The sequence below is a fragment of the Gorilla gorilla genome, chromosome 4, assembly GCF_029281585.2.
Source record: "Gorilla gorilla gorilla isolate KB3781 chromosome 4, NHGRI_mGorGor1-v2.1_pri, whole genome shotgun sequence".
NCBI classification, from domain to species: Eukaryota; Metazoa; Chordata; class Mammalia; order Primates; family Hominidae; genus Gorilla; species Gorilla gorilla.
In genome coordinates, this window is record NC_073228.2 from 91381627 (window position 1) to 91409078 (window position 27452).

Genomic DNA, 27452 nt, shown 5'->3' on the forward strand with positions numbered 1-27452 from the left:
TTGTTTAAAGTTGAATAACTGGGTAATGGGAGAAAAAGCAAAGATAATAACTAAGTGCATGAAAGGATAAAGTTATATAAAGGGGGAAAAAGATAGATAACTATACACCAAAATAAATTCCAGGTGAATCAAGTATTTAAGCAACATGAAAATTGAAACTAAAAAAGCACCAGAAGATAACTTGAGAGAGTTTCTAAAAATAGTCTTGTAATAGAGGTGTTTTTAACTATGACACAAGTCTAGAAGCCATGAAAGAACCCAACTGGATCACATGGCCGTTTAGTTGCAAGGTTAGCTGGGAAAAGTTCCGTTAGCAAGAAAGGAGATAGGAAGAGAATTCTGGATAAGCAACTAACAGAATCTTCTATAATCTCTGTGTTATTTCCCTGTAGAATTCATTTTTTTTTTTTTTTTTTTTTTTGAGGCACAGTCTCACTCTGTTGCCAGGCTGGAGTGCAGTGGCACCATCTCGGCTCACTGCAACCTCCGCATCCTGGATTCAAGCGATTCTCCTGCCTCAACCTCCTGAGTAGCTGGGACTACTCTTATAAGTGCATTGCCTGATTTTATCTTTCAATGTTTTAATTACTTCAGTAAAAATGAAGGCTAATATATCAAAACAATCAGAAAATATAGGATATAAAATATTTGCTACTATAGAATATGACAAAAAATTATATGTACTGTTGTTATGGAACAATGAATTCATATTAAACAGTTATAGAAAACATGTTTGTGTAGTCCATGTAAAATGAAAGAAAATGTTAATATATATTAACTTATTAAAAAAGAAAAATATAATTTAAAAATAAAAATATTTGCCATAAGGGATAGAAAATTGTTTCAGATGAAAATGAATCAGAGTTTTATTCCTTTAATAAAACTTTTACTTATATCTTTATTTATATCAAATGAATCAATGATATAATATAAAGACTTTATAGCTGCAAAATATAAAGAAATAATAAGTATAGGCTGGGCGCGATGGGTCACGCCTGTAATCCCAATACTTTGGGAGACCGAGGCGGGCGGATCACCTGAGGTCGGGAGTTCAAGACCAGCCTGACCAACATGAAGAAACCCCATCTCTACTAAAAATACGAAATTAGCCGGGCATGGTGGTGCACACCTGCTATCCCAGCTACTCGGGAGGCTGAGGCAGGAGAATCGCTTGAACCTGGGAGGTGAGGTTTGCAGTGAGCCGAGATTGTGCCATTGCACTCCAGCCTGGGCAACGAGAGTGAAACTCTGTCTCGAAAGAAAAAAAAAAAAGGAAAGAAATAATAAGTATAACCACTTAATCTTTCAATAATTATTTAATTAGATGAATTTATTCCTGTGATGCTATGATGATTGGTTTTGTGGAACAAAAGAGCTAAACAGGTTTATATTGCCTAAGAACCAAGATTATATAAGCAGCATATCATACATGACCTCTGTTGGAAGGCTCAGGAAATAAGAACATCAATACGTAATTCATTTAAGAAACTTTAGGCCAAAATAATCTCATGCTTTGATTAATACCAAGTCTTAAAAGACTGATTATTTTACTTGAGGAAAGTACAATTGTAAACCAGTCAGGCTATGTGCATAAGTCATACATTTTTAGGTGACTAGAAAAATAATATGTTGCTGTATTTTCTAACCTGCTATATTTGTTTTGATTTTCAAACCAAAAATTCTTAACACACTTTTCTAGTTGATTCAAGCATCTCAATAAAGCATAGAAACTTAATGGATATCCTTTTTATTAATTAAGATATAAAAATTATTTATACCAAATAAAGTACAAATTCAGAAACTCTCATCATCCTTAGGGTTTATCAATAAACAAAGCAAATGGAGAAATGGTAAAAATGAAAATATAAAATCAATTCTAACATCTCAGTCCAAAAGAATAAAGAATCCTCATCCCCAAACAAAAACCTCATTATCTATGCTATCACTGTAGCTCAAAATCTGTAGATAAGTCAAAGATTTTTTACTTAACTGTGTCTATGTAAACGGTTATCTAAATAATGCAGATTCTAAAACTGTCTTAGTTCAGGCTGCTGCAACAAATTACCACAGACTGGGTGGCTTACAAGCAATAAAAATGTATTTCTCACTTTTCTGGAGGTTGGATATCCATCAAGGTGCCAGCATGGTTAAGTTCTTGTGAGGGCCTTTTTCCAGGTAGCAAGCTGCCTACTTCTTATCATATCCTTACATAGTGGACAGCAAAGAAGGGAAGCAAGCTCTTATAAGGCTACTAAGCACATCCATGAGGCATCCATCCTCCTGAGCTCATCTAATCCCAATTAACTCCCAAAGATGCTACCTCCTAGTACTGTCACATTGTGGGGTAATGTTTCAACATAGGAATTTTGGAGGGATACATACACTCAACCATAACAAAAGCTTTTTCTTTCTTCAGTAATTCTTCATATCTTATGGAAGATATTTTTGTTTATTTCCAAATGGTAACAAGAGCTTTTTGATAATTCAGATTTTAGTCTATATTATCCAATCCATTAGCATAATCCTAAATTATCATATTTTTCAGTATATTTGATTCTATTTGTTATAGACCCATTGCCTTTATTAGTCAACTCTGCTTCAGTAACAAATGATCCTGGAATTCTGTTACCTAAAATAGCAATGGCTTATTCCTTTCTCATGTTACATGTTGGCTGCCAAGTTTGCCTGTGACTTGCTCCATGTATCTTCTAATTATGGGAACCTAACTAAAGGAATAGTCTCTGTTTGGAATATGCTATTGTTATGGCAATGCATAAGAGCAAGATTGTTGGCAGAAATATCCATGAGAGCCAGGTGTGGTGGTCTGTGCCTGTAATCTCAGCTACTCAGGAGGCTGAGATGGGAGGATTGTTTGAGCCCAGGAGTTTGAGGTTGCAGTGAACTATGATCCTGCCACTGTCCTCCAGCGTGGGCAAACAGAGAAGGAGAAAGAGAGAGAGAGGAGAGGGGGAGAGAGAGACACAGAGATAGAGAAGAAAAGAAGGAAAGAGAAAAAAAGAAACATGGGGTTTTTTTCTCTAAATTGATTTCTAATCTGAAATTACTGGAAAACTCCTATTCCCATTTTTGCCAAATTCAATTTCTGGCTTTTGGTATATATACATTCTAGCTTAATGCCTCTAATTTTAATGCCAACAAAATTCATTGTAATCAAATTTTAAAATAATAATAATTTGCCCCCCCCTTAAAAAAAAGAAAGATGTGATGACATGTTACTTTCTGTATACATATCATTGAACAATGTGGTAGAAAAGTATACTCCACTGATGGGGTGGCACTGCAAGTTACATGGCAGTGGGTGGGGATATATAATACTCTTACAAATCAACATGGAACAAGCTGATTGTGAATACAGGACCTATTGGTTGTATCCTCATAGGCTTAGTATATTGGAGTCGTTAAAAAAAAAAAAAAGGTGGGCGGATCACAAGGTCAGGAGTTCGAGACCAACCTGACCAGCATGGTGAAACCCTGTCTCTACTAAAAAACGAATACAAAATTAGCCGGGTGCGGTGGCGGGTGCCTGTAATCCCAGCTACTCAGGAGGCTGAGGCAGGAGAATCACTTAAACCCGGGAGGCCAAGGATGCAGTGAGCTGAGATTGCACCATTGCACTCCAGACTGGATGACAGAGCGAGACTCCATCTTTAGAAAAAAAAAAAAGTCTTTCTTTGCTTCTTACATCTAGTCAGTCACAATTTCCTAAAATTTTTCTTCTGAGTATTGCTGGGTTGGAGATCAACCTAAAAAAGATCTGTGACCCAAAGTAGGTAAGAGAATCCCAGGAGGGAAGATGGCTGTGTTGAGTGGGCTACAAAAACTAGATTCATAAAAATTGTATCTTACGTTTAATTGAAACTGAAAGATTTACAGATGTGACAATGGATTTGCTGGTAAATTTTATGAGTGGTAATAATCACATGAGAAATCAAAAGATAGATATTGGACACATGTTCTGACTAGAAGAATACTGTGGTATAACATGACTTTAGCTAATATGTAGTTTAAACTTGGGAGCATGTTTTCCCATTTACTGAATGAGAACATTATTATCTATTCCTAAAGGTCATTGATAGGATTAAATGAGATGACATATGACAACAGTAGAATTTTAAAATATTATTTCTTTCCTCTGTTAAAAATATTTCCCAAAATGCATAACATATGCCAATTTCTAACAAAACTTTAGAAAAGATTATTAGCCAATTTATTTTGAGGGTAGAATGGAAAAAATGATTAGTTAGAAGTTGATACAAGACATAGCAAGCACTGCTTAATATTGTTTTCTTTGATAAGGATAATAAATTGATAAAAATGCTATAAACATTATTTTTGGAATTAGCAAGGTGCTTCTCAAAATCACCTATACCTGGGAATAAAATGAAGGTAGGCTAATAGAGTTATTGCTTATTGATCAAATATACCTAAGTAATATTGGATAATGGATAATGGATAGTGAATGTGCATCCACATAGACAGGTTGCTAACTTTGTATTTATTCTGTTTACTGTATTACTAAAGCCTTGAATTTTTTTTTTTTTTTAAGACAGAGTTTCACTCTGTCACCTAGACTGGAGTACAGTGGCACAATCATGACTCCCTGCAGCCTTGATCTCTTGGGCTCAAGTGAGCCTCCCACCTCAGCCTCCTGACTAGCTGGGATCACAGTCATGTGCCACCACTCCTAGCTACCTTTTTAATTTTTTTGTAGAGACAGGGGTCTCCTTATGTTACCCAGGTTGGTCTCCAACTCTTGGGCTCAAGTGATCCTCCTGTCTTGGCTCCCAAAGTGCTTAGATTATAGGAGTGAGTCACTGTGCTCAGCCTGAAGTCTTGAATTTAAGTGATAATATTGATGATTTGCTTTTCACATAATTGAGCACTGTATCAGTCAGAAATCTCCAGAGGAAACAGAACCAACAGGAGATTACACACACACACACACGTGTATATATATATATCTCAAGCAAGATGTGTAGTATGAACTCCAATAATCTGATTAGTAAAAATGACACCTTAGGCTACTGAAAGAACTTACAGATGTGATGATCACTTTATGATTATATATATACTATATATTATATATAGTATTTAAATTTTACAAGCCTGAAATGTTAAATACAAACCAAAAGAATGCACCAAAATAAATATTACACACATATATATCCAAATATATATATAAAAGATATACATTTGGATATATAATATGTATTATCTATAATATATAATATATAAATAAATATATAAATATATATACATATAATATATAATATATATCATATATCCATATATAAGTATATATTCATATATTTGGATATATAAGTAAATATATATAATTATATATAAATATATAAAGTAAATATATATAAATATATATTTATTTAAATATATATAAATATATATAAATATATATTTATTTAAATATATATAAATATATATTTATTTAAATATATATAAATATATATTTATTTAAATATATATAAATATATATATTTATTTAAATATATATAAATATATATATTTATTTAAATATATATAAATATATATATTTATTTAAATATATATAAATATATATATTTATTTAAATATATATAAATATATATATTTATTTAAATATATATAAATATATATATTTATTTAAATATATATAAATATATATATTTATTTAAATATATAAATATATATATTTATTTAAATATATAAATATATATTTATTTAAATATATAAATATATATTTATTTAAATATATAAATATATATTTATTTAAATATATAAATATATATTTATTTAAATATATATAAATATATATATTTATTTAAATATATATAAATATATATATTTATTTAAATATATAAATATATATATTTATTTAAATATATAAATATATATATTTATTTAAATATATATAAATATATATATTTATTTAAATATATATAAATATATATATTTATTTAAATATATATAAATATATTTATTTAAATATATATAAATATATATATTTATTTAAATATATATATTTATTTAAATATAGAAATATATATATTTATTTAAATATAGAAATATATATATTTATTTAAATATATATTATATACAAATTTATATATATAAATTATATTATATATATAAATATATATAATATATAATATAATTTATATATATAAATTTGTATATAATATATATTTATATAAATATATATTATATTATATATTATATATTATATATAAATAAATATATATAAATATAAGTATATGTAAATATATAAGTAAATATATTTAGATATATATTATAAGAGTTTTTTTTATTTTTAGGAATTCACTTACACAATTGTGTGGCTGGCAAATTCAAAATATGCAAGGCAGAACGTCAGGCTTAAACAGGCAGGAGTTGACACTGCTGTCATAAGGCACAATTTCTTTCTCCAAGGAACCTCAGTTTTTGCTCTTAAGGCAAACTGATTGGATGAGGCCCACCCACTTTATCAAGGGTAATGTTTACTTAAAGTTGACTGATTATAGATATTAACTGCATCATCAAAATACTTTCACAGAAACACCTAGATAGTATTTAAATCTTAGAAGCTTGAAATGTTAAATACAAACCAAAAGAATGCACCACATGAAATATTACGCATTACACAAATACAGCACTGGAAAAATGTGACTTGATGCACATTCACAGGGAAAATGTTTCAGTAGTAATTGCTGTAAACTCAATGTTTTTCAACAGTGGGATATGAATTGCCAAGAATTCCAATTCCTTCCTTTCTTCCTTCTCTTCCTCATTCCCTCTTCCATCTTCCTTCCTTCCATAGAGATTTACAGGACACTTACTCTGTGGTGGGCATTGCCCTGGGCAAGAGGAATATAGTAGTTAATAATGAAGGCAGAAATCCCTGCACTCATGAAACTTTCACACTATTTGTTGAGGTAGATGATTGCTGTAGACTGAAAGTGTGTGTTCTCCCCAAATTTATATATTGAAACCAAATCCCCAATGTGATGATATTTGGAAGTAAGGCCTTCGGGAGGTGATTAGGTCATAAGTATGGAGCCCTCATGAATGGGATTAGTGCCTTCACCCCTTCCACCATGTGAGGATACAGAAAACAATCATCTATAAACCAGAATCGAGTTTCTCCAGACACCAAATCTGCCAGTGTCTTGATCTTATTCTTCCCAGCCTCCCTAACAGTGAGAAATAAATGTTCGTTGTTAAAAGCCACCCTGTCTATTGTATTTTTGTTATAGCACTCTAATTAAATTAAGACAAATAAATATGTAAGCAAATACATGGCATAACTTCAGGCACTGAAAAGCACTAAGAAGAAAAACCAAACAGTGTAGATGGAGGTCTTTTTGTGGTTTGAGTGGTCAGTGAAGAACTTAATGAGAATATAACATTGAATATAACATTTGAGAAGAAGTTAGCCAGGCAAAGCTCTGTTGAAGATTATGTTGCTTAGAGGGTATAGCAAGGCTAAAGGCTATGAGGTAATAGGATTCTTGGAACATTCAGTAAATAGATATTAGTGTGACAGGAGGTGTCACACTCAGGAGGTATCAAAGGCAACTGAAAAGTGGAGATGTGTGGTAGAAGCTGAGGTTTAAGACAAACACAGTAGCCATGTCATGGAGGGCCTTCTAGATCATAGGAAGAAGTTTGCATTTTATTATATGTCATGGGAGAATTCTTAAAAGGGATGGGAGGTGATTGGATTTACATTTTTAAAAGATCACTCGGGCTAATGTGTGTGGAATAGACAGTGGGAGTAAAAGTGGGAGCAGGAAAACTGCTAGAAGATTTTATTATAGAAGTTCAGGTAAGAGAGGATGGTGGCTTAGACGGAAGTGGTAGCAATCAAGATTGAAATGTGATCAAATACAGTGCTATGGTTTGAATGTTTGTCCTCGAATGCCCAAATTCATATGTTGAAATTCTAACCCCCAAGGTGATGGTATTAGGAGATGGGGCCATTGAGAGTTGATTAGATCATGAGAGTGAAGACCTAATGGGATTAGTGTCCTTAAAAAAGAGGGCCCAGGGAGATAGCTCATCCCTTACACAATGTCACAATGTGAAGACTTAGGAGGCTTAGCTGGAAAGATCACTTAGCCCAAGAGTTGAAATCCAGCCTGGGCAACATAGTAAGACCCTGGAGAGAGAGAGAGAGAGAGAGAGAGAGAGAGAGAGAGAGAGATGACAGAACATGCTGACAAATTAACTGTGTGAGAGAGAGAGAGTGACTTAAGAGAATGTGATATTTTTGGAAGCCAAGTTAAAAAAGTTTCTATTTAGAAGCGAGAAGGGACGAACTTTTAGATGCTGCTGAAGGTCATGATAAGGATATATGCAACCTTCGGCTTTATTAGTGAAAGCTTATGATGAGGGACATAATTTATATTCCTTACTAGGTTGGTCAAAATATATCTTTACTGTTGTGTAGGGTACCATGACCAAATGACAGTGACAATAGGAGCATGTCAAGAGAATCAGGAGCAAGATGGTGAGGGGTCTATAGCTGGTCACTTGAAATATGAGAAAAGGAACCACAATTTTTCATGTGAGGAATTTTTTTGGAGGACTTACTAGTTAGCTTCGAGTATTTTAGGGGCCCTATATTTACTATAGATTTAGAAATATGCACTGGGACCAATGTGAGGAAGTCACCAAAACCACACTTCTAATCAATAAAGGAAACCACTTTCTAACATTCTGACATTTCTTTTTATTATTATTATTATTATTATTATACTTTAAGTTTTAGGGTACATGTGCACATTGTGCAGGTTAGTTACATATGTATACATGTGCCATGCTGGTGCGCTGCACCCACTAACTTATCATCTAGCATTAGGTATATCTCCCAGTGCTATCCCTCCCCCCTCCCCCCACCCCACAACAGTCCCCAGAGTGTGATATTCCCCTTCCTGTGTCCATGTGATCTCATTGTTCAATTCCCACCTATGAGTGAGAATATGTGGTGCCTGGTTTTTTATTCTTGCAATAGTTTACTGAGAATGATGATTTACAATTTCACCCATGTCCCTACAAAGGACATGAACTCATCACTTTTTATGGCTGCATAGTATTCCATGGTGTATATGTGCCACATTTTCTTAATCCAGTCTATCATTGTTGGACATTTGGGTTGGTTCCAAGTCTTTGCTATCGTGAATAATGCCGCAATAAACATACGTGTACATGTGTCTTTATAGCAGCATGATTTATAGTCCTTTGGGTATATACCCAGTAATGGGATGGCTGGGTCAAATGGTATTTCCAGTTCTAGATCCCTGAGGAATCACCACACTGACTTCCACAATGGTTGAACTAGTTTACAGTCCCACCAACAGTGTAACAGTGTTCCTATTTCTCCACATCCTCTCCAACACCTGTTGTTTCCTGACTTTTTAATGATTACCATCTGACATTTCTTATGAACACTGAATCACTGAAAATATTCAAATTGTCACCAAGTTACAGACTTTCTAGAAGAGTATTTTGTATGGGTAGGACTTATGCTAGGTCTCCTTTTCAAGATCTAAGACTTGATGCTGATCTTTAGATTTTCATTTTCTTGACAGTCTTCCTTAGTCAACAATCTTCAGCTGCTGCATATTTGCCTCAAGATAAAATCTCAATGCCTCTGACTAGCTTTAATAAACTTCCATAACCTTGTCCTAACTTACACTTCTGTATTTTTTTTCTGATTAAAGTTCTCTGTTCTTGTAAGGCTGGCTTCTTCACTCTTTACCACAAAAGAATGTTCATCTTGTCTCCTCACCTTTCTTTATGTCTTTGCCTGGGACATCAGTCCTTCTTTCACTATTGAAGGAGTCAATAGTGAAAGTTAATAGAAGCCAAAGGAAAATGTTTGCCCTTTTACTCCAGGACACAGATTATCTGACTTTCTAAACTGCCACTTGCAGTAATCTATACTGCTCATGTTAACAATTATATATTGAATTTTACATTATAGTATATGATGTTACTATTTCATAAGTGCATAGTTCATTTCAATAAGACTTTTATGGTAATATATAGATAAATAGATAGATATAATAATAGATACAATTCATTTAGCTCTTACTTTGTTCCACTATTTCCTAATTTCAAATCCTCATAAAAATCTCCTAAAGGTAGGTATGATAGTTAATACTGACTGTCAACTTCATTGGATTGAAGGATACAAAGTATTGATCATGCGTGTGTATGTGAGGGTGTTGCCAGAAGGGATTAACATTTGAATCAGTGGGCTGGGGAAAGCAGGTCCACTCTTAAACTGGTGGCCACAGTCTAATCAGCTGCCAGCGAATGTAAAGCAGGCAGAAAAACGTGAAAAGGCAAGACAGGCCTAGCCTCCCAGCCTATATCTTTCTCTTGTGCTGGATGCCTCCTGCCTTCAAACATCAGACTCCAAGTTCCTCAGTTTTGGGACTCAGACTGGCTCTCCTTTCTCCTCAGCTTTCAGACAACCTATTGTGGGACCTTGTGATCGTGTAGGTTGATACTTAATAAACTGCCCTTCATATATATGTATATATGTTCTGTCCCTCTAAGAGAACCCTAATACAGTAGGTGTAGCAACTATCAGTGCCCCACTCATATTCCCTTGTCACTCACCATTCTAGTGCATGGCTACAGAATCTGTCTAACTGGTGACTACCCATCTTTCTTTCCACTGTGAGCATGAGACAACTTGGGAGTACAGGGAGTTAATGAATCACAAAGCAGCCTTCACCAAAGATGGAAGGGTGTTGGAGGTTAAATACCTCCAGCTACCTCACTCCTCATGTGGGCTAACTCTGAGACATGTTTCCATGGTCTCCCATAATTCCCCCATGGGACTGACCCCCTGTGCCCCTAACTTACTGCCCTAAGTTATTGTTTGATGATACACTCTTTATTGGCTTCCTTCACCTTCCTATCTCACTTTTCCTCTCTGCAATGGAGCTTCTTGGAATCACCTCTCAAATACATAATTTACAACCCAATTCAAGTTTCAAGTTCCTTCTGGGGGAACCCAACCTAAGCCAATAGGTGTTGCTTTCCATGCATATAACAAATGTGAAAACTGAGACTCAGAGAGGTTAATTAACTTGGCCAAGTTATGGAGCTAGTAGTGGCAGAGGTGCCAATCAAACAGTCTATCTCTGGCAGGATTCTAGGTTTGGGGCTAACATACTATGTCTATATTATTACACTGTAACACTCTGTGAACTCCCAACAAAAACTGTCAAGTGACTACAAAATCCATAAAGATTTCAAGTTAGTTTAGTTTTTCTTTCCTTAACATAATCTATCTTAGTGTTAAATGCTGCATTTATTTATGTGGTTACTTGATTAAGTGTCTGCCTCTCTTCTCTCTAAACTGTATGCACCATGAGAGCAAAGACCGTACCTATTTTGGCATACTATTGTTTCCCTGGCACTTCAAAAATATTTGTAAGTGGAAGCAGAGAAGTAGTGGGAGCCACGAGTAAGCAAAAATCATGAGCTAGAGAGGTGTGGAGAGAGGGATGGCTGGTATTGGGGACAGATTCAGAAGCAGTAGAAGCAGTGACTGTGTTGGGGGAGCAGTGAGTGAAGCAGTGTCAGAGCACCTGAGTCATGGGAATGGTGCAGCACCCTAACGAGATAATAACATGGTCCTTATTTTTCAGACATGACACAGGCACGCCTGTTCATTCTCTGCAGCAGCTTCTGAATCCTGAACAATAAATACTATTATGGTTCCCTATGACACTAGACATTTTGTTGTGGAACAGTTTTCTTGTCCTGCCTTACTCCCCTAGGAATCCTTATAATAAACCTTCATCACTTGAGGTGAACTGGCCACACCTTTGGAACTTAAAAGCCTTTCAGATCTGTCAGTTGAAGATAATAATACTGTCCTACTTTCTGGAGTTGTGAAAGAGTCAATGTACAAAGAAGCACTTTGAAAACTTTAAAATGTTCTACTAAGTCATGACCTTTGGACCATGCTTCTATTTTCTAGCTCAAAAAACATGTTAAATAAAAAGAAGAGACATGGAATATGTTTGGAAGCAAGCAATAATTAAACAGTCTTAGAAAACCACTTCTGGGAGGCCCTGATCTAGAGACAAAATGCATCACTGAGAAATTAGGAGCTCCTGTCTCAGTCACACCATTAACACTCATTTTTTTTTTTTTTTAAAGATATGGTCTTGCTCTGTCACCTAGGCTAGAAGTGCAGTGGCATGATCATGGCTCACTGCAACCTTGACCTTCCTGGCCTCAAGCTATTCTCTCACCTCAGCCTCCTGAGTAGCTGGGACTACAGGCAGAAGCCACTGTAACCTCACTAATTAAAAAAAAAAATTTGTAGGTTGGGTGTGGTGGCTCACACCTGTCATCCCAGCACTCTGGGAGGCTGAGGCGGGCAGATCGCCTGAGGTCAGGAGTTCAAGACCAGCCTGGCCAACATGGTAAAACCCCATCTCTAAAAAAATACAAAAATTAGCCGGGCATGATGGCAGGTGCCTGTAATCCCAGATACTTGGGAGGCTGAGGCAGGAGAATTGCTTGAACCCAGGAGGCAAAGGCTGCAGTGAGCCGCGGTTGTGCCACTACGCTCCAGCCTGGGTGATAGAGTGAGACTCTGTCTCAAAAATAATAATAATATTTGTAGAGATGGGGTCTCCCTATGTTGCCTAGGTTTGTCTCAAACTCCTGGGCTCAAGGGATTCTCCTGCCTCAGCCTCCCAAAGTGCTGGGATTATAGGCATGAGCCACGACACCCAAGCTGAATAAGCTTCTTAACCATGTGTGCTAAATAGTCTTAGCACACTAGGGCTTTATAGAGTAAGATAAATATAAAATGGCTGAAATACAATGACATTCCGAAGTACCTAGACAGTTTCCAACTTACAATGGTTCCACTTAATGATTTTTGTACGTTATGATGGTATGAAAGTGATGGGCATTCAGTATGCTCCTTGATTTACAATGGGGTTTTGTCAGGACGTAACTCCATCTAAGTCAAGGAGTATCTGTACTTAACAGAAATAAGTTCTTCAATCCAGGGGTTCTGAAATCCTGGTACAGTAGCTACTGTCATTGTCAAGTCCACACCTCCTTGGAGTCACCTGTTCTGTGCATGCCAATGGTTTCTTACTGCATGCACCAGTGGCTCTCTACCTGAGGGCTTTCTCTAGCCATGAAGATGTTCAAATAGCCCACAAGGCAGTCTGGAGGTGTTGCAGAGGAGATGCTTCCAGGATCAGCCCTCAACCAATGCCAAATGAGAACTGATGGATAAAACACTTTCTTTGACCCTTAGGCGTAACAACTCGCAGGTGGATTCTGTGCTGTGTCCCAGAGTTTCACATGAATGGAGTGCCCTACTTATCCATAGCAGCAACCTGCTCATTTTAGCATTCCCTGTATTGGCCCCCTCCCCTTTCTTGCTCTTGAACTGAAAGTATTCTGGAATCACTTCCTAAGTAAAAAATTTAACACTCAAGTACTAGTCTCAAAGTCTGCTTCTGGAGAAATCCAAACTAAGATATTTTGTCAAACTAATGCTATGTTTTTCTTTTTTGTTGTTGTTGTTTTGTTGTTGTTGTTTTTGAGACAGGGTCTTGCTGTCACCCAGGGTGGTGTGCAGTGGCACAATCAGAGCTCACTGCAGCCTCAACCTCTGGAGCTCAAGCTATCTGCCCACCTAAGCCTCCCAATTAGCTGGGACTACAGGCATGTACCACCACGCCTGGCTAATTTTTTCTATTTCTCATAGAGACAGGGTCTCACTATGTTGCCCAGGCTGGTCTGGAACTCCAGGGCTCAAGTGATCCTCCTGCCTTGGCCTCCCAAAGTACTGGGATTATAGTCTTGAGCCACCATGCCTGGCCTTCAATGCCAATTTTTACTGCATCCATGGAAAAAGATAAAATAAGAACATAATATATGATGAATATTTCATGAAGCTAAATTTATGTAATTCTAAGGACTTTTCCTTTTTTTTCTAAAATTATTTCCATCCTTTCTCTTTCCTCCTTCCCTCTTTGTCCCTGCTTTGAAATGTCCTTTCCTTTTATGAAAGAAAGCAGCAGGAAATGGCAGTTTTGTTGTAATAACAAAATACTTCTCTCTTCACAACATTGGCAAACTTATAATTGGCAATTCTGTAGTCTCTCAATTTTTGTGGAAACTTTAGTAGTCCATGAAACCCAGAAGTCTGAACATCACTGATACATACCATTATATTTACATGTCATATTTCATTGCTTTTTAAAAACAATTAGATAAACAGTGAATAGGAAGTTGAAAAATAAGAGTTCTAGTAAGATAACAAGTGAAGTTGAAAAGTCTTCAAAAGAGCACGCGGATTGAGAAATAATTATAGTTAGAAATAGAAAGCTGTTTTTAGTTGAGTAAAGTTACACTACTTACAGTGCATTTGCAGTAGTTAAAGCTCTCACCTTACTTATGATAATTATCTGACTCAAGGCTCCACTTAGCCCTTTCATTGTATAGTTACTTTAAAGAGCGGTGTGTATTGCCATACTAACTGAATTTGCAAGTGAAAGCGTTCCTGGAAGACTCTCAGGTAGACCAAATAATGTAACTTGAATTAGAGACTTTGCAGGATTCTTGAGGTGAAAAGACCAAAGCTTAGTTGGATTTCATGACTGTGCTTCAGGTGCTATTTAAATTGTTGCTGGCATATTCAAAAAATATTATCTGTGAAAAATGGGAGTGTAATAATGAGGGAAATATGGCAAAGTCCTACCCACCCGACTCTCCCACATTCTTTGCCTTGAAACCATTCCATTCCCTTTTCTCCTTTACTTCTACCATGAGGTACTATCATATATAGGAGCCAGGCAAAGAAAGGAAAATACATAAATGTGCCTGGTCAGAGTAAAATAATAGGTAAAGAAAAAGAGACTAGAAATCATGAAGGAGGAAAGGTTCTGACAAGAAATAATGAAGTATCTGCAATATAAAGACAAAATAGGAATAAAGTAAATAACAAAAAATAAACATATTTTTCTATTATTTTATATTTTAAGAGAAGAGATATTTAGATCTAACTGTTCTAATCTTCTTTACTCATATATTGGTTTGAATGTTTTGAGAGAGCTCTGGATAATTTACCTTGGAATTTATTTTACAGCCTCAGAGATCATCACACAGTTCTTCAATTTCTTTAGGGTATTTATAATTTTCATAAATCTTAGTTATTATACCACATATTGTAATCTCTGCAGAGTTATTTGCCTTTTCATCAAAGTATTTCCTTTAACCTGTATCTCCTTGACGTTATTTTCTCAAAAGATCTTTCTAATAAAAAAATTTGTGCTCTGGAGGGTTTTAAGATAAAGTCAATAAATGCAGTGGGGACATTAGGGTTAGAAGTAAAGGCTTTCTTTCAAAATTATTGGGTCAATGAAACCTTTTGATACTATTTAGGTAAATTTGGAAGGCTATTTGTGTAACTCAATATGTACTAGGGCATGGAACACAATTTGGCATTCTTCAAACACAGCAGTAAGCTCTTTATTACTTCTTGGTTAGTCCTCCCATCAGAAACTATTCTTACCTATGCTCTAAGGTCCTGTAAAATTACAGTTATGTTACTGAGTTAGAATTACCTTTCCACATACTCAAGATATCAAAACTATAAAATATTTTGGAGCGTAGTACATTCATATTTCTTTTCTTTTTTTTTTTTTGAGACAGAGTCTCGCTCTGTCAACCAGGCTGGAGTGTTAGCCAGGATTGTCTCGATCTCCTGACCTCGTGATCCGCCTGCCTCGGCCTTCCAAAGTGCTAGGATTACAGGCGTGAGCCACCGCACCCGGCCACATTCATATTTCAGTTGCCAATGAAACCAGAATGAGCCAACTTCATTTCTTAAATTTTCAGTTTCTTTTCATACACAAGTTTTTGTCCAGCACTTTTTATTATTTAGTCTTCATTAAATACTATGTTTCAAAATCCAGAGTAACTTTTCTAAAATCACAGATATAATAGCTTATTTTACTAAAGGTAAAATGTATTTTGAATTTTCTTTCTTTTGTGTACTATTCTGTTTTTCAATACCTCCCTGTTTAATATCTGTGAATTTAAATTAAGATAGTTTACTTCCCTTTGTTAACTGGGCAGAAAGTTAAGGTGGGTAGAAAAGAAAGGCAATGGACAAAAATGAAGTAGAAACATTAAATCCTTTTGGAAAAAATGAAAATAAAGATAGACAACGTATTTGAGATTCAGAAAGTACACAAGCAATAGTAAAGATTAGAGCCTAGATCTATCCAATAATAGGAATATATTAAATATCTGAAAATACCTCATAAAAATATGTGGCAATTTCTTTGGAGGAAAAGAACAGGGCTAACTCTAAGGCTAAACATAAACTAGGTAAGATATTGGTATAAGGCTGATTTACAAATAGACATAGTAGTTATTTCCTACTGGTTAAGAAATTGATTTCCAAAGATGGGAGCTGATCAAATTTGGTATTTGTTAAAAGGATGAAGATCTGTTCAAAGTAGCATACTGAGGTTGCCTAGGACTGGGCTAGGCAGTAGAATAGACCACAGGTTGTATTTGCAGTACAGTTTTGTAGGTACATACACCTAAAAGTCTAGAAAACATTTAATTGAGCGTTTGATAGGTGTTAGACTGCATTAAATATTGACCTTTACAAGTGCTAAAGAATTGTCAAAAAGGAGGAGGTAATTCTGCAGTAAGAGTAGTGAGCCTCACCTGGACTCCCAGGCAACATACAGAGGGAGTGTGAACATTTAGAAATCAGTGATAACCAAGAGCCAGTGATAACCTGCCAGTTCAATGTCCTGCATTCAAGGGCTGACAGTGGTGACTGGGACAGGGATGTTGGAGGATTGGGATGCTAACACACTGGAGGTTTTCAAGCACAGGCTATATTAAGATTTGTTGGGATTGTTGCACTTGGTGTTCACACAGCAGACAGTAAGTAGAGTAGGTATTTTGATAGTCTTGTCTAACTGAGGGTCTAAGTTTAAAAGAAAACTGTTCTCAGGGAGGCCACCATAAGTAGTACTTCATTATTAAGTATTATGGAACTACTTCATTCTCATTTGTAGAACAGCACAGAGCTTAGCAACTCAAAACCCACCTATTTTACCTACCCACCTAATGAATGACATTTATTATTTCTTTCAGAACCGTTTTTAGGTATTGCATACCTCCTTCTTGATTAGTATACTATACATTAATATAGTGGTTCTCAAACTTAAGTGTGCAATCACTTGGAGGGTTTGTTAAAATGGATCGCTGCATATTTTCTGATTCAGAAGGTCTGAGGTGGCATTTGTGAATTCCTAGGATGTTGCTGGCCTGAATTCACTTTGAGAACTCTAGCTCCTGTGACTGGTCCATCTTCCTTCTCCCAGGTAGCACACTGCTAAGAGATAAGCGTAATGGAGGCCCCAGGACTACTCCTAATCAAGTTGGATTGTTGTCATTGACAAGGTAAATAGGCCTGTGCAAACTTACAAAGGCAATGCATTGCCTGTATCTTGTCACGTCTTTTAGTGGTCTTTTCTCTTTTTCCTGGGTTTCTATCACAGCCACTTGCCATCCTGAGTGTTGGTTTGATCATCCTTAGCACAGAAAATATTGATCTCAAAGATCAATATCCAATGGTATTCAATGTGGGATCACTCCTGGGAGAATTTAACAATATTGTTAATTTCAAACCATGGGAAGCTCCCTCTACATGAATGCATAGTTTGTAAACATTTTAGTGTAAAAGACAAAATAACACCCTTCTCCTTAATTGTATTAAAAATGAGTTTTCAGTTTATTGCTACTTTTGAAACGATATATAATTATAACTAGCATTCTGGGACATTCTTGACATTTGACTTGTTGAAGGTGCTTGCATTGTGGATCACGTCCTGCAGTCTTTTGCACACAAACGAGGACAAAAGTGCATTGATTAGTGTTTTCTGTGGCACCTCCTCCTCTTCATCAGTATCCAACAGACTTATAATGGCATAGGTAAGTATATGAGACAGTTGATAAAGAAAAACGTATGCAAATACTGGTAGAAATCTTACTTCATAACCACTATTTCTACTCAAATTCTTCACCCTTCTCATATGGTGCCCTTTATTTCGTTTTGGAGTTTCAGAATCTATTTTAACTGTGTGTGTGTGAGATAGTCATAGTGATTTATAGCATGCAACGAAAAAGAAAACATTAATAGTACTGCCCCGATCTTCAAAGCTACCTGACCCCTGCCCGGTTTCTGCGCTGCTGGTTAAGGCTGTTTTTTCCACTGGTCAGGAAGTACGGAACTAGTTTCTGGGCATTTTCCTTTGCCTTTCCCCCTCCTTCCCCTCCACCGCCTCCTGGTCCCCCTCTGGTCTCTCCGGCATTAACAGCGCCAAGCACCCGCGTGCTCAGGTACCCTTCGCTCTTCTGCCGCCCATCAAACAAAGCCCCGGGAGACAGGCGCGCGCCGCCGACCACGCCAACAGGAGATGCGGCCGCGCCGCCACACGCTTGGAACCGGAGGAGGACAGCAAGCGCGACCACGCACCGCGCGTCCCCGCCGCTTCCTTCCCTCTGGACTCTTCCTTTTCCTCCCGGCCCGGCCCCCCGCCCCCGCTCCGGGAACGCGCCTGCGCACAAGCTGCCCTCTCCCTTCTCCGCCCTTCCTTCCCTCCGTCCCTCCTCCCCTGCCCCGCCTTCCTTTCTCTCTCTCCCGTTTCACTCACTGAGAGCTCCAGGTAGTGAGCAGTTCAGTCGATTTCCTCGTTACCCCGCCCCCCTTTCTCTTGCCCCCCACCCCTCTCATCTGCCTGGTGGAGGATGAAGCGGCTGCAGTGGCCCCAGCCTCAGCAGCGGCACCGGCGGTGGCTGCGGTGTGGGTGGCCGGAACTGGGGTGGTGAAGAAGCGGTGGTGGCGGCTGAAGGAGCGGTAGCAGCCTCAGCCTCTTTCCCTGTGCTTCCTTTCCTCTTTAGTGCAGCGAGGAAGTTTTCGCTTCTGTACATGTGTTTGTGTGCGTGAGTGTGGGTGTGTGCGGTGTGGTTTGGGTGGCGTTTGTGCAGGCGTTGGGTTTTTTGCCCACTTGGCTTCCCGTAACCCAGGCAGCTCCGGAGCCTGGGCTGTGGCCCTAGGAGGGGGCGCGGCGGCGGGCTCTCTCCTTTTGTTGTTGTTTCCTCAGCCTGGGGAGCTGAAGGGGAGACGCGTCTGGGTGGGGCTGCTCGGAGCCCGGGCCTGGTGGCCCCTGGGGCTCCCGGGCGGGCAGGGTAGGGCAGAGTAGAGCGGGCTTCAACATGATGGCGGCCGAGGCCGGCAGTGAGGAGGGCGGCCCGGTAACAGCCGGAGCTGGAGGAGGCGGCGCGGCAGCGGGCTCCAGTGCCTATCCCGCAGTGTGTCGGGTGAAGATACCCGCGGCCCTGCCTGTGGCAGCCGCCCCCTATCCTGGGCTGGTGGAGACCGGAGTGGCTGGAACTCTGGGTGGCGGAGCCGCTTTGGGGTCAGGGTTCCTAGGAGCCGGGTCTGTGGCAGGGACATTGGGGGGAGCCGGACTGACAGGGGGAGGTACTGCTGCTGGCGTAGCTGGTGCTGCTGCTGGCGTGGCCGGTGCTGCTGTTGCTGGACCTAGTGGAGACATGGCTCTCACCAAACTGCCCACTTCGTTGCCTGCTGAGACTCTCGGGCCAGGCGGCGGTTTTCCCCCTCTGCCCACTCCCCCTTACCTGCCCCCTTTGGGGGCGGGCCTGGGGACAGTGGACGAAGGTGACTCTCTGGATGGACCAGAATACGAGGAGGAAGAGGTGGCCATACCGTTGACCGCTCCTCCAACTAACCAGTAAGTTAAGACTGCTGTTCAGGAATTTGGGAAGCTGGCTCCAGAAAAGAAGTGGAAATGAAGGGGTAAATCATACTTTGTCCTTTTCATCTGTGGTTTGTTAGGAAAAGTTTTTGAAGTTTCAGGTTTCTTGGGTAGGAATTTAATTTGATCACTTATCTTCCTTACAGGCATACTACCTGGCGTCTTCCTACATTTATTGCTCCTCTGGGAAAGTGTAAAGTCTTTAAGATGGAAAGCATGAGAAAATGTGTATCTAATGAGAACCGGATATAGTTCTGTCCCTTCCAAGTTGAGGTGGTGTCCCAGAATTTAGTCAAACTGCGGCTACCAAGGCAGTCATAGTGTATATTAACCTGTGTGTGTTACTTGATAAAGCTAGATGATTAGTGAGAAGCTTTGAATACAGGTGTTTAAACGAGTACTATAGTAATAATTTGAAAAATGTGTTGGTTAGAATGTTTTTATTTCAGTGCACAGCCCAGCTTCTGATTAGAGAAAGCATAGTGAGGCAGAAGAGTCTTTGGGTCACTTAATGAGAACTTGGGTCAGAGAGAAAGGAAAGGAATCCTGTGTATTATAGGTGTGATTAAGAGCCTATATTCCAATAATGTATCTTCTTCCATAGGCTTGCCACTTAATATTAACGCACTGCTTTTATAGTCGAGACTTTGGAAGTACAACAGTGAGGCAAAACAAAATCAATAGAGCTTCCCTTAAACATTTTTTGTTAGTGGCCAGTATAGTATTCTATTTAAAAATTAAGTTTTACAGTCTGTAGAATATACAGGACAATGGGTTTTTTTAAATGTAAGTTAATACCTTCTCCTCACTTGTCTTAATTGAACTTAGGTGTTTATTCTTAAAGGTGGACCTTGATGAAAATGTTGAGATGGGAAGTGGTATTAAGCAAAACTTGTTATAGATTTCTCATATAACTCTTAATTGACCCTTAGAATTTTAACAACCGGCCGGGCGCAGTGGCTCACGCCTGTAATCCCAGCACTTTGAGAGGCTGAGGTGGGCGGATCACCTGAGGTCAGGAGTTCGAGACCAACCTGGCCAACCTGGTAAAACCCTGTCTCTACTAAAAATACAAAAATTAGCCGGACTCGGTGGCACGCGCCTATAATCCTAGCTACTCGGGAGGCTGAGGCAGAAGAATCGCTTGAACCCAGGAGGCGGAGGTTGCAGTGAGCCGAGTTCGTGCCGCTGCACTCCAGCCTGGGTGACAGAGCGAGACTCTGTCTCAAAAAAAAAAAAAAGAATTTTGACAACTTTGTTGAATATCAAGAAAAAAAGATTTGGTTCATATGTTGACAGTCACTCTGGACAATTCAGAGGTTTTTTGTTTTTTTTGTTTTTTTTTTTTTTCCTTCCCCCCACCCCAGAGATGGAGTCTCGCCTTGTTGCCCAGGCTGGAGTGCAGTGGCGTGATCTCAGCTCACTGCAACCTCCGCCTCCCGGGTTCAAGAGATTCTCCTGCTTCAGCCTCCCTAGTAGCTGGGATTACAGGCGCATGCCACCATGTCTGGCTAATTTTTGTATTTTTAATAGAGACGAAATTTCGCCATATGGCCAAACTGATGTCGAACTCCTGACCTCAGGTGATCCGCCGGCCTCACCCTCAGCCTCCCAAAGTGGTGGGATTACAGGCGTAAGCCACGGTGCCCGGCCTTTTTTTTCTTTTGGATAAGCTTCTTTGGAGCATTTAGAAAGTTCTGAAACTAATTAGGAAAAGATTCTGTTACCCTAATCCATTTTTGACTTAAGGCTACATCTTTTGATACTTAAAGGGGAAAAATAAAGTTAGTCATATTTATGCCAGCCAACGGGATGTAGTATTCCACTTTTTATATTCCTCAATAAAGGATTCAAGTCTTTTGTCAGAGTTTGGTTCATATTTTAATGTCTTTGTAATGCAGAGTCCCTGGGAGTATTCTGGGAGTGTTAATTCCAATTTTGCTGGGCGCGGTGGCTCACGCGTGTAATCCCAGCACTTCGGGAGGCCGAGGCGGGTGGATCACCTGAAGTCCGGAGTTTGAGACCAGCCTGACCGAGATGGAGAAACCCCGTCTCTACTAAAAATACGAAATTAGCCTGGAGTGGTGGCGGGTGCCTGTAATCCCAGCTTCTTAGGAGGCTGAGGCAGGAGAATCGCTTGAACCCGGGAGGCGAAGGTTGCAGTGAGCCGAGATCCTGCCATTGCACTCCAGCCTGGGCAATAAGAGCTTAACTTCGTCTCAAAACAAACAAACAAACAAAAAAACAATATTACAGCACTGCTTTTGAAAAAAATAGTTCAATTTTTATTAAATGCTAATAGCATGCTTGGTACAATGGTTATGAAAAACAATGCAACTTTTCATACTGAAAGAATCTAGTCTTATGCTAGTTTATAACTAAATTAGGTATATTTAGGATATTGTAGTTAAAAAAAACTGTTTTTAGTAGACTTCTTTTTTTTTTTTTTTTTTTTGAGAGTTGGAGTTTCGCTGTTTTCGCCCAGGCTGGAGTGAAGTGGCGTGTTTTCGGCTCACTGCAACCTCCGCCCCGCCCCTCCCCGCCTTCAGGTTCAAGCGATTCTCCTGCCTCAGCCTCCTGAGTACCTAGGATTACAGGTGCCCGTCACCAGGCCTGGCCAATTTTCATATTTTTAGTAGAGACAGGGTTTTGCCATGTTGGCCAGGCTGGTCTCGAACTCTGACCTCAGGTGATCCACCTGCCTCCCGAAGTGCTGGGATTACAGGTGTGAGCCACCGCGCCTGGCCCAATAGACTGTTTTTTAGAGTAGTTTTAGGTTCACAGCAAAATTGAGGGGAAAATACAGGGTGTTCCCATTAAATTTTTAATAATAAACACGATTGGGCTGGGGGTGGTGCTTCACGCCTCTAATCCCAGCAATTTGGGAGGCCAAGGCGAGTGGATCACCTGAGGTCAGAGTTCGAGACTAGCTTGGCCAACACGGTGAAACCCCGTCTCTACTAAAAAAAAAAATTAGCCGGTCGTGTTGGCGGGTGCCTGTAATCCCAGCTACTCAGGAGGTTGAGGCAGAATTGCTTGAACCAGGGAGGGGGCGGTTGCAGTGAGCCGAGATCTGCCGTTGCACTCTAGCCTGGGCAGCAAGAACGAAACCCTGCCTAAAAAAAAAAAAAAAAAAAACCATGATTGAGTACTTATGAAAAATTGTGAGAAATTCGTTGTGTGGGATTTTCACCATTACTACATGTATTTGGAAATAAAAATTGTATGACTATGTATATGAAACTTGTTCATGTTCTAAAAAATACCCTCCATTTATAATATGTTTTTAAAATTTGCCACTGAGAAGTACAAATTTCCTTCTTATTTCATCTTAGTTATCAACCCAGAGTCACTGGAGGCAATGTAGTGTAGTGGTTAAGCGTGCAGATTCTGAGGTTAGACAAGATTTGGGTTGGAATCCTGACTGCCACTTATTAGCTGGGTATTTTTGGAAAGGTCAGTTTCCCCATCCGTAAAATGGGGATAGGAATGGTACCTTCCTCATATGATTGATTTTTTTTTTTAAGATTTAATGAATACCTTGATGTATTCATCACAGTACTTGGGCATAGTAAGTGTTCGATAAATACATAGTCCCCTGTGCCCATAACTGTAATATTTTACTATCACTAAATTGTCTACTAATTCTTTTGGTTAGATAATCTCCCTTGTTAAATGACTATTTTACAGAATGTTTTGAACTCCAAATCAAGCCTACCACGATTAATTATATTAAGAATTTTATTTTAACTTTATAAGGGCTTCTAGCAGTAGGTTAAGCAATTTTAGAGGTGAAATTCAAGTGTTCTCTGTAAATTCCTATTCCTGAATGTAGATATTCATATTTTTAAGTGGAAGGAAAAGCCTTAAAGACATTTTCAAATAATATTTATCTTTTGTAAAAGTGTTGAAGAAATGTTGGACTAAATACTGACTATGAGTAACTGGTCCCCTTAGTTATGGATAGCATGGTATTAAGAGGGTTTAGGTCACAGGATTGAGTCCACAAGTGGCTTGTTACTCGAGTGTTCCATGGTCAGGAAGTTAGTTCAACTTTGTTCCCAGTTTTGTGCTATTGATCACAAAACAGTCAAATGACAATATGTAGATACACCAGGGCAAATAAATTAACACTATTAATTAGTATTTTGTACCTTGTTTTTCTGTGTACGTGGTGAATCATTAGTCTCATTTTTATTACTGAGCATTTTCATTAGTTTGGTTGAGGCTGGAAATGTTTATGTAATTTGTACTATTTATTTGAATATTTTCTTTTTTTGAAAGTTTTGAGAAAATTATAAAAATAAAAATTCTTCCTCTCTATTTTTCTACTATAAAAGTTTCTATATCTAAAACTGTTAACAGATTTCTTTTTCGAGAGAGAAAAGGTTAAATTAAAGAAGTTTGTCACTAGTACTCCATAATTTTTTGGAGTTTCTTTTCATGGTTCTCATTTTTTTTCTTCTGCAGGGTGAGGGGCAGTGGTGGTAAAGGTATATTGTTTGTGTAGTGCACCATCAATTATATGTAGAGATTTTTAACTGTGAGTCTGCAGTAGCAAGTGGCCATTGGTGAGAATCCAACCCACAGATATATACTGCTTGCCCTTAGAGTATTTGGAATATTTGATAATTGTCACCATTTAAGAATAGAGATTTCTTTTCTTTTTTTTTTTTTTTTGAGGTGGAGTCTTGCTCTGTTACCCAGGGTGGTGTGCAGTAGTGTGATCTTGGCTCACTGCAACCTCCGCCTCCCGGATTCAGGCGATTCTCCTGCCTCTGCCTCCCCAGTAGCCGGGGTTACAGGTACACAGCACCATGCCTGGCTAATTTTTGTATTTTTAGTAGAGATGGGGTTTCACTCTGTTGGCCAGGCTGGTCTCGAACTCCTAACCTTAGGTGATCCGCCTGCCTCGGCCTCCCAAAGTGCTGGGATTACAGGCGTGAGCCACCTCACGGCCAATAGGAAGATTTCATATTTAAGAAGTCTCAACTTCTAGCATCTCTAGAAAACCCACAGGACTTGGCTATACCTGGTGGCCATTCCTGCTTGAGACTAGATTGCCAGAGCTGAGTAGCGGTTGACCCTTTTAGGTGGGTACTGAGGTCTCCATTTGCAGTCTCCACCAGCTCTGCTTTGCCTTTGCTATTGCAGTATTTGCCTGGCATCTGGCCTGGATCTTATGCTGAACCTAATATTCAGACTTCTCAAGTCTGAAACTTCAAGGAAAAGAAAATAAGGAACGTAAATAGTACCTTTTTTTTAAAAAAAATCATTTTACTGTCTCTACAAAAATAAAATCATTCTTATTAAGTCAAATAATTGGTGAAGGTTAATGTTAGAACATGTAGCATTCATTAACTTTGTCACTGATTGCATTATACATATGGGTGAGCCATTGTTTCTTAATAAAAATGGGGGTGAGACTTGCTAAGATTAGTTACGAACAATGATTGATGACCAGAACTCATATTTTTTACTGTATTTGTATAAGTAGCAGAGAAATATAGTAGGTGCTTCAAGGGTTACAAGAGTAAAATGCCCCTTTTCTCAATGGGAGAAAAGGGAGTATTAGATCTAGTAGGAAATTAAGTAAACCAATTACTGTGATTCAGGCTAGGTTAAGATAAATATCATGAGTGAAGTATGAGCAAAGGTCATGAGGGTTAAAAGAAAAATAAATTTACGTAATTAGGATCAGTAAATTCTTTGAGGAAAAATAGCAGGTATGTTTTTCCTGCTACTTAATTTGTTTTCTGAGCAAGAGGTTATTGGTTCTGATGCTCTTCGCTTAATGATTCTATCAGGAAAACATAATTATGAATTAGATGAGTTTAAACTTTTCACCCTTAGTGAAGAGTCTGGTCTACAGAACTTTTAGTTACCTGTGGTCTGGAGGGAAGTTGACGGTGATGTCTGTAGTGACTGAGGTACAGAGCACAGTTGAATGCTAGAATCAGTATGGATCATTGATTAGCCACTCTGGGGAAAACGGGCAACATTACTGGCAAAGCTAAAAAGGACAGCCATAAATTAGGAAGGGAAAAGGAAAAACGAAGAGTAGACTTTCTGGTTGCTTTACTTCTCTCTCTTTACTGGCCATTGGTGAAATGAACAGAGTCCCTTTAAGAACACTTAAATACCCAGAAAAATACCTTTTGGGAAGAAGATTTTTTATAGTGATTATTAACTATAACAATGGTTACCACTGACATTTTTTGTTGTTGTTGTTGCTTACTGCCAAACAGGAACAGTTCTAATTGGTTTATTTGTATTGTTTTGGTTATCTGTTGCTGCATAATAAAGCACTCCAAAACATAGTGGCTAAAACAATTGTGTATTTGCCCTTGATTCTGAAGTTTGTGTATGGCTTTATGGTGACTTCTCCACATGTGATCTGTTGGCTATAATGTACACTGTGGCTTCTTAACTCATAAATCTAGTGCCTCAACTGGGATGGCTGGAGCAGCTGGTAGATAGCTGGGCATTTCCCTCTCTCTTCCTACCCATGTCGCCTCTCCACTTAAAGAAGGTTGGCCTTCTTTTTTTTTTTTTTCCCCCCCTGAGATGGAGTCTTGCCCTGTCGCCCAGGCTGGAGTGTAGTGGTATGGCTCACTGCAACCTCCGCCTTCCGGGTTCAAGCATTTCTCCTGTCTCAGCCTCCCAAGTAGCTGGCATTACAGGTGCGTGCCACCACGTCCAGCTAATTTTTGTGTTTTTCATGGAGATGGGGTTTCACCATGTTGGCCAGGCTGTTCTCGAACTCCTGACCTCGTGATCTGCCACCTCGGCCTCCCAAAGTGCTGCGATTACAGGCATGAGCCACTGTGCCCAGCCAGCTTGGCCTTCTTCATAGCATGGCAGCTATGGCAGTTCCATGAAAGACCTTTCCAAGCCCTAGTGTGCCGGTATTTATCAAGCTTCTGTGTTCCTCATCCTTGCTAATGTTCCAATGGTGAGTGCTGGTCACATAACCCAGTGTGCATTAAATATGGGAGGGGACTATAAAATGGCATGAATACAGCAAGTTGAGCTTTCCTCAGGGCACCAAAGTAACAGTACCATGTGTATTACTTATTTTCATGTAATACGAGATAATAGAATACTAGTAGTGAGGGACAGGGTGGGAGATAGGGCAAATACTTATGAGTTCTTCCTTCAGGCCCAGCAAGCTAAGTTGTCTTTCGTTAAATGAGTCAAATTTCTCCACAATAGATGTTGCTTTTTGCTACCATTACCTTAATTTTAAACCAAAAATACTGAATACGGATGTTGGTTATTGTTTGAATATGCAGGTATTTCTGTGTTACCTTGAAATCACTGGCAGTACATTTCAGTTTTGTGCTGCGTTAAAAATTGTTGTTATTAGATACAGCTTATTGATAACTATGTCTTGTCACATCTCTACAGGATTTAGGGTATGATGATTTTAGGTGTTTTAGCGGTTATGTGATTTAGTGAGTAAAATAATGAACAGTATGGGGGACAAAAAGAAATATACGATTCTACAGTCTAGTTGGAAGATGAGGCATTACTGGTAGGGAAATAAGATAATAAAAGTAGTCTACA

General features: G+C 38.6%; 1 protein-coding gene across 3 annotated transcripts in view; it reads left to right on the forward strand.

Annotated features, from left to right (window-relative positions):
- Nucleotides 1–18646: 18646 nt before the first annotated feature.
- RASA1 (RAS p21 protein activator 1) overlaps nucleotides 18647–27452 on the forward strand; it is a 124381-nt gene continuing 115575 nt past the window's right edge. The window contains exon 1 of one of the 3 annotated variants that reach the window (XM_019027643.4): nucleotides 18647–19859. In XM_019027643.4, coding sequence (XP_018883188.2) covers nucleotides 19321–19859 — 539 coding nt within the window. In that variant the 5' untranslated portion in view covers nucleotides 18647–19320. Of the gene's footprint in view, nucleotides 19925–27452 lie in introns of all 3 variants that reach the window. The other 2 variants (XM_055388733.2, XM_055388735.2) reach the window with 2 other exon arrangements.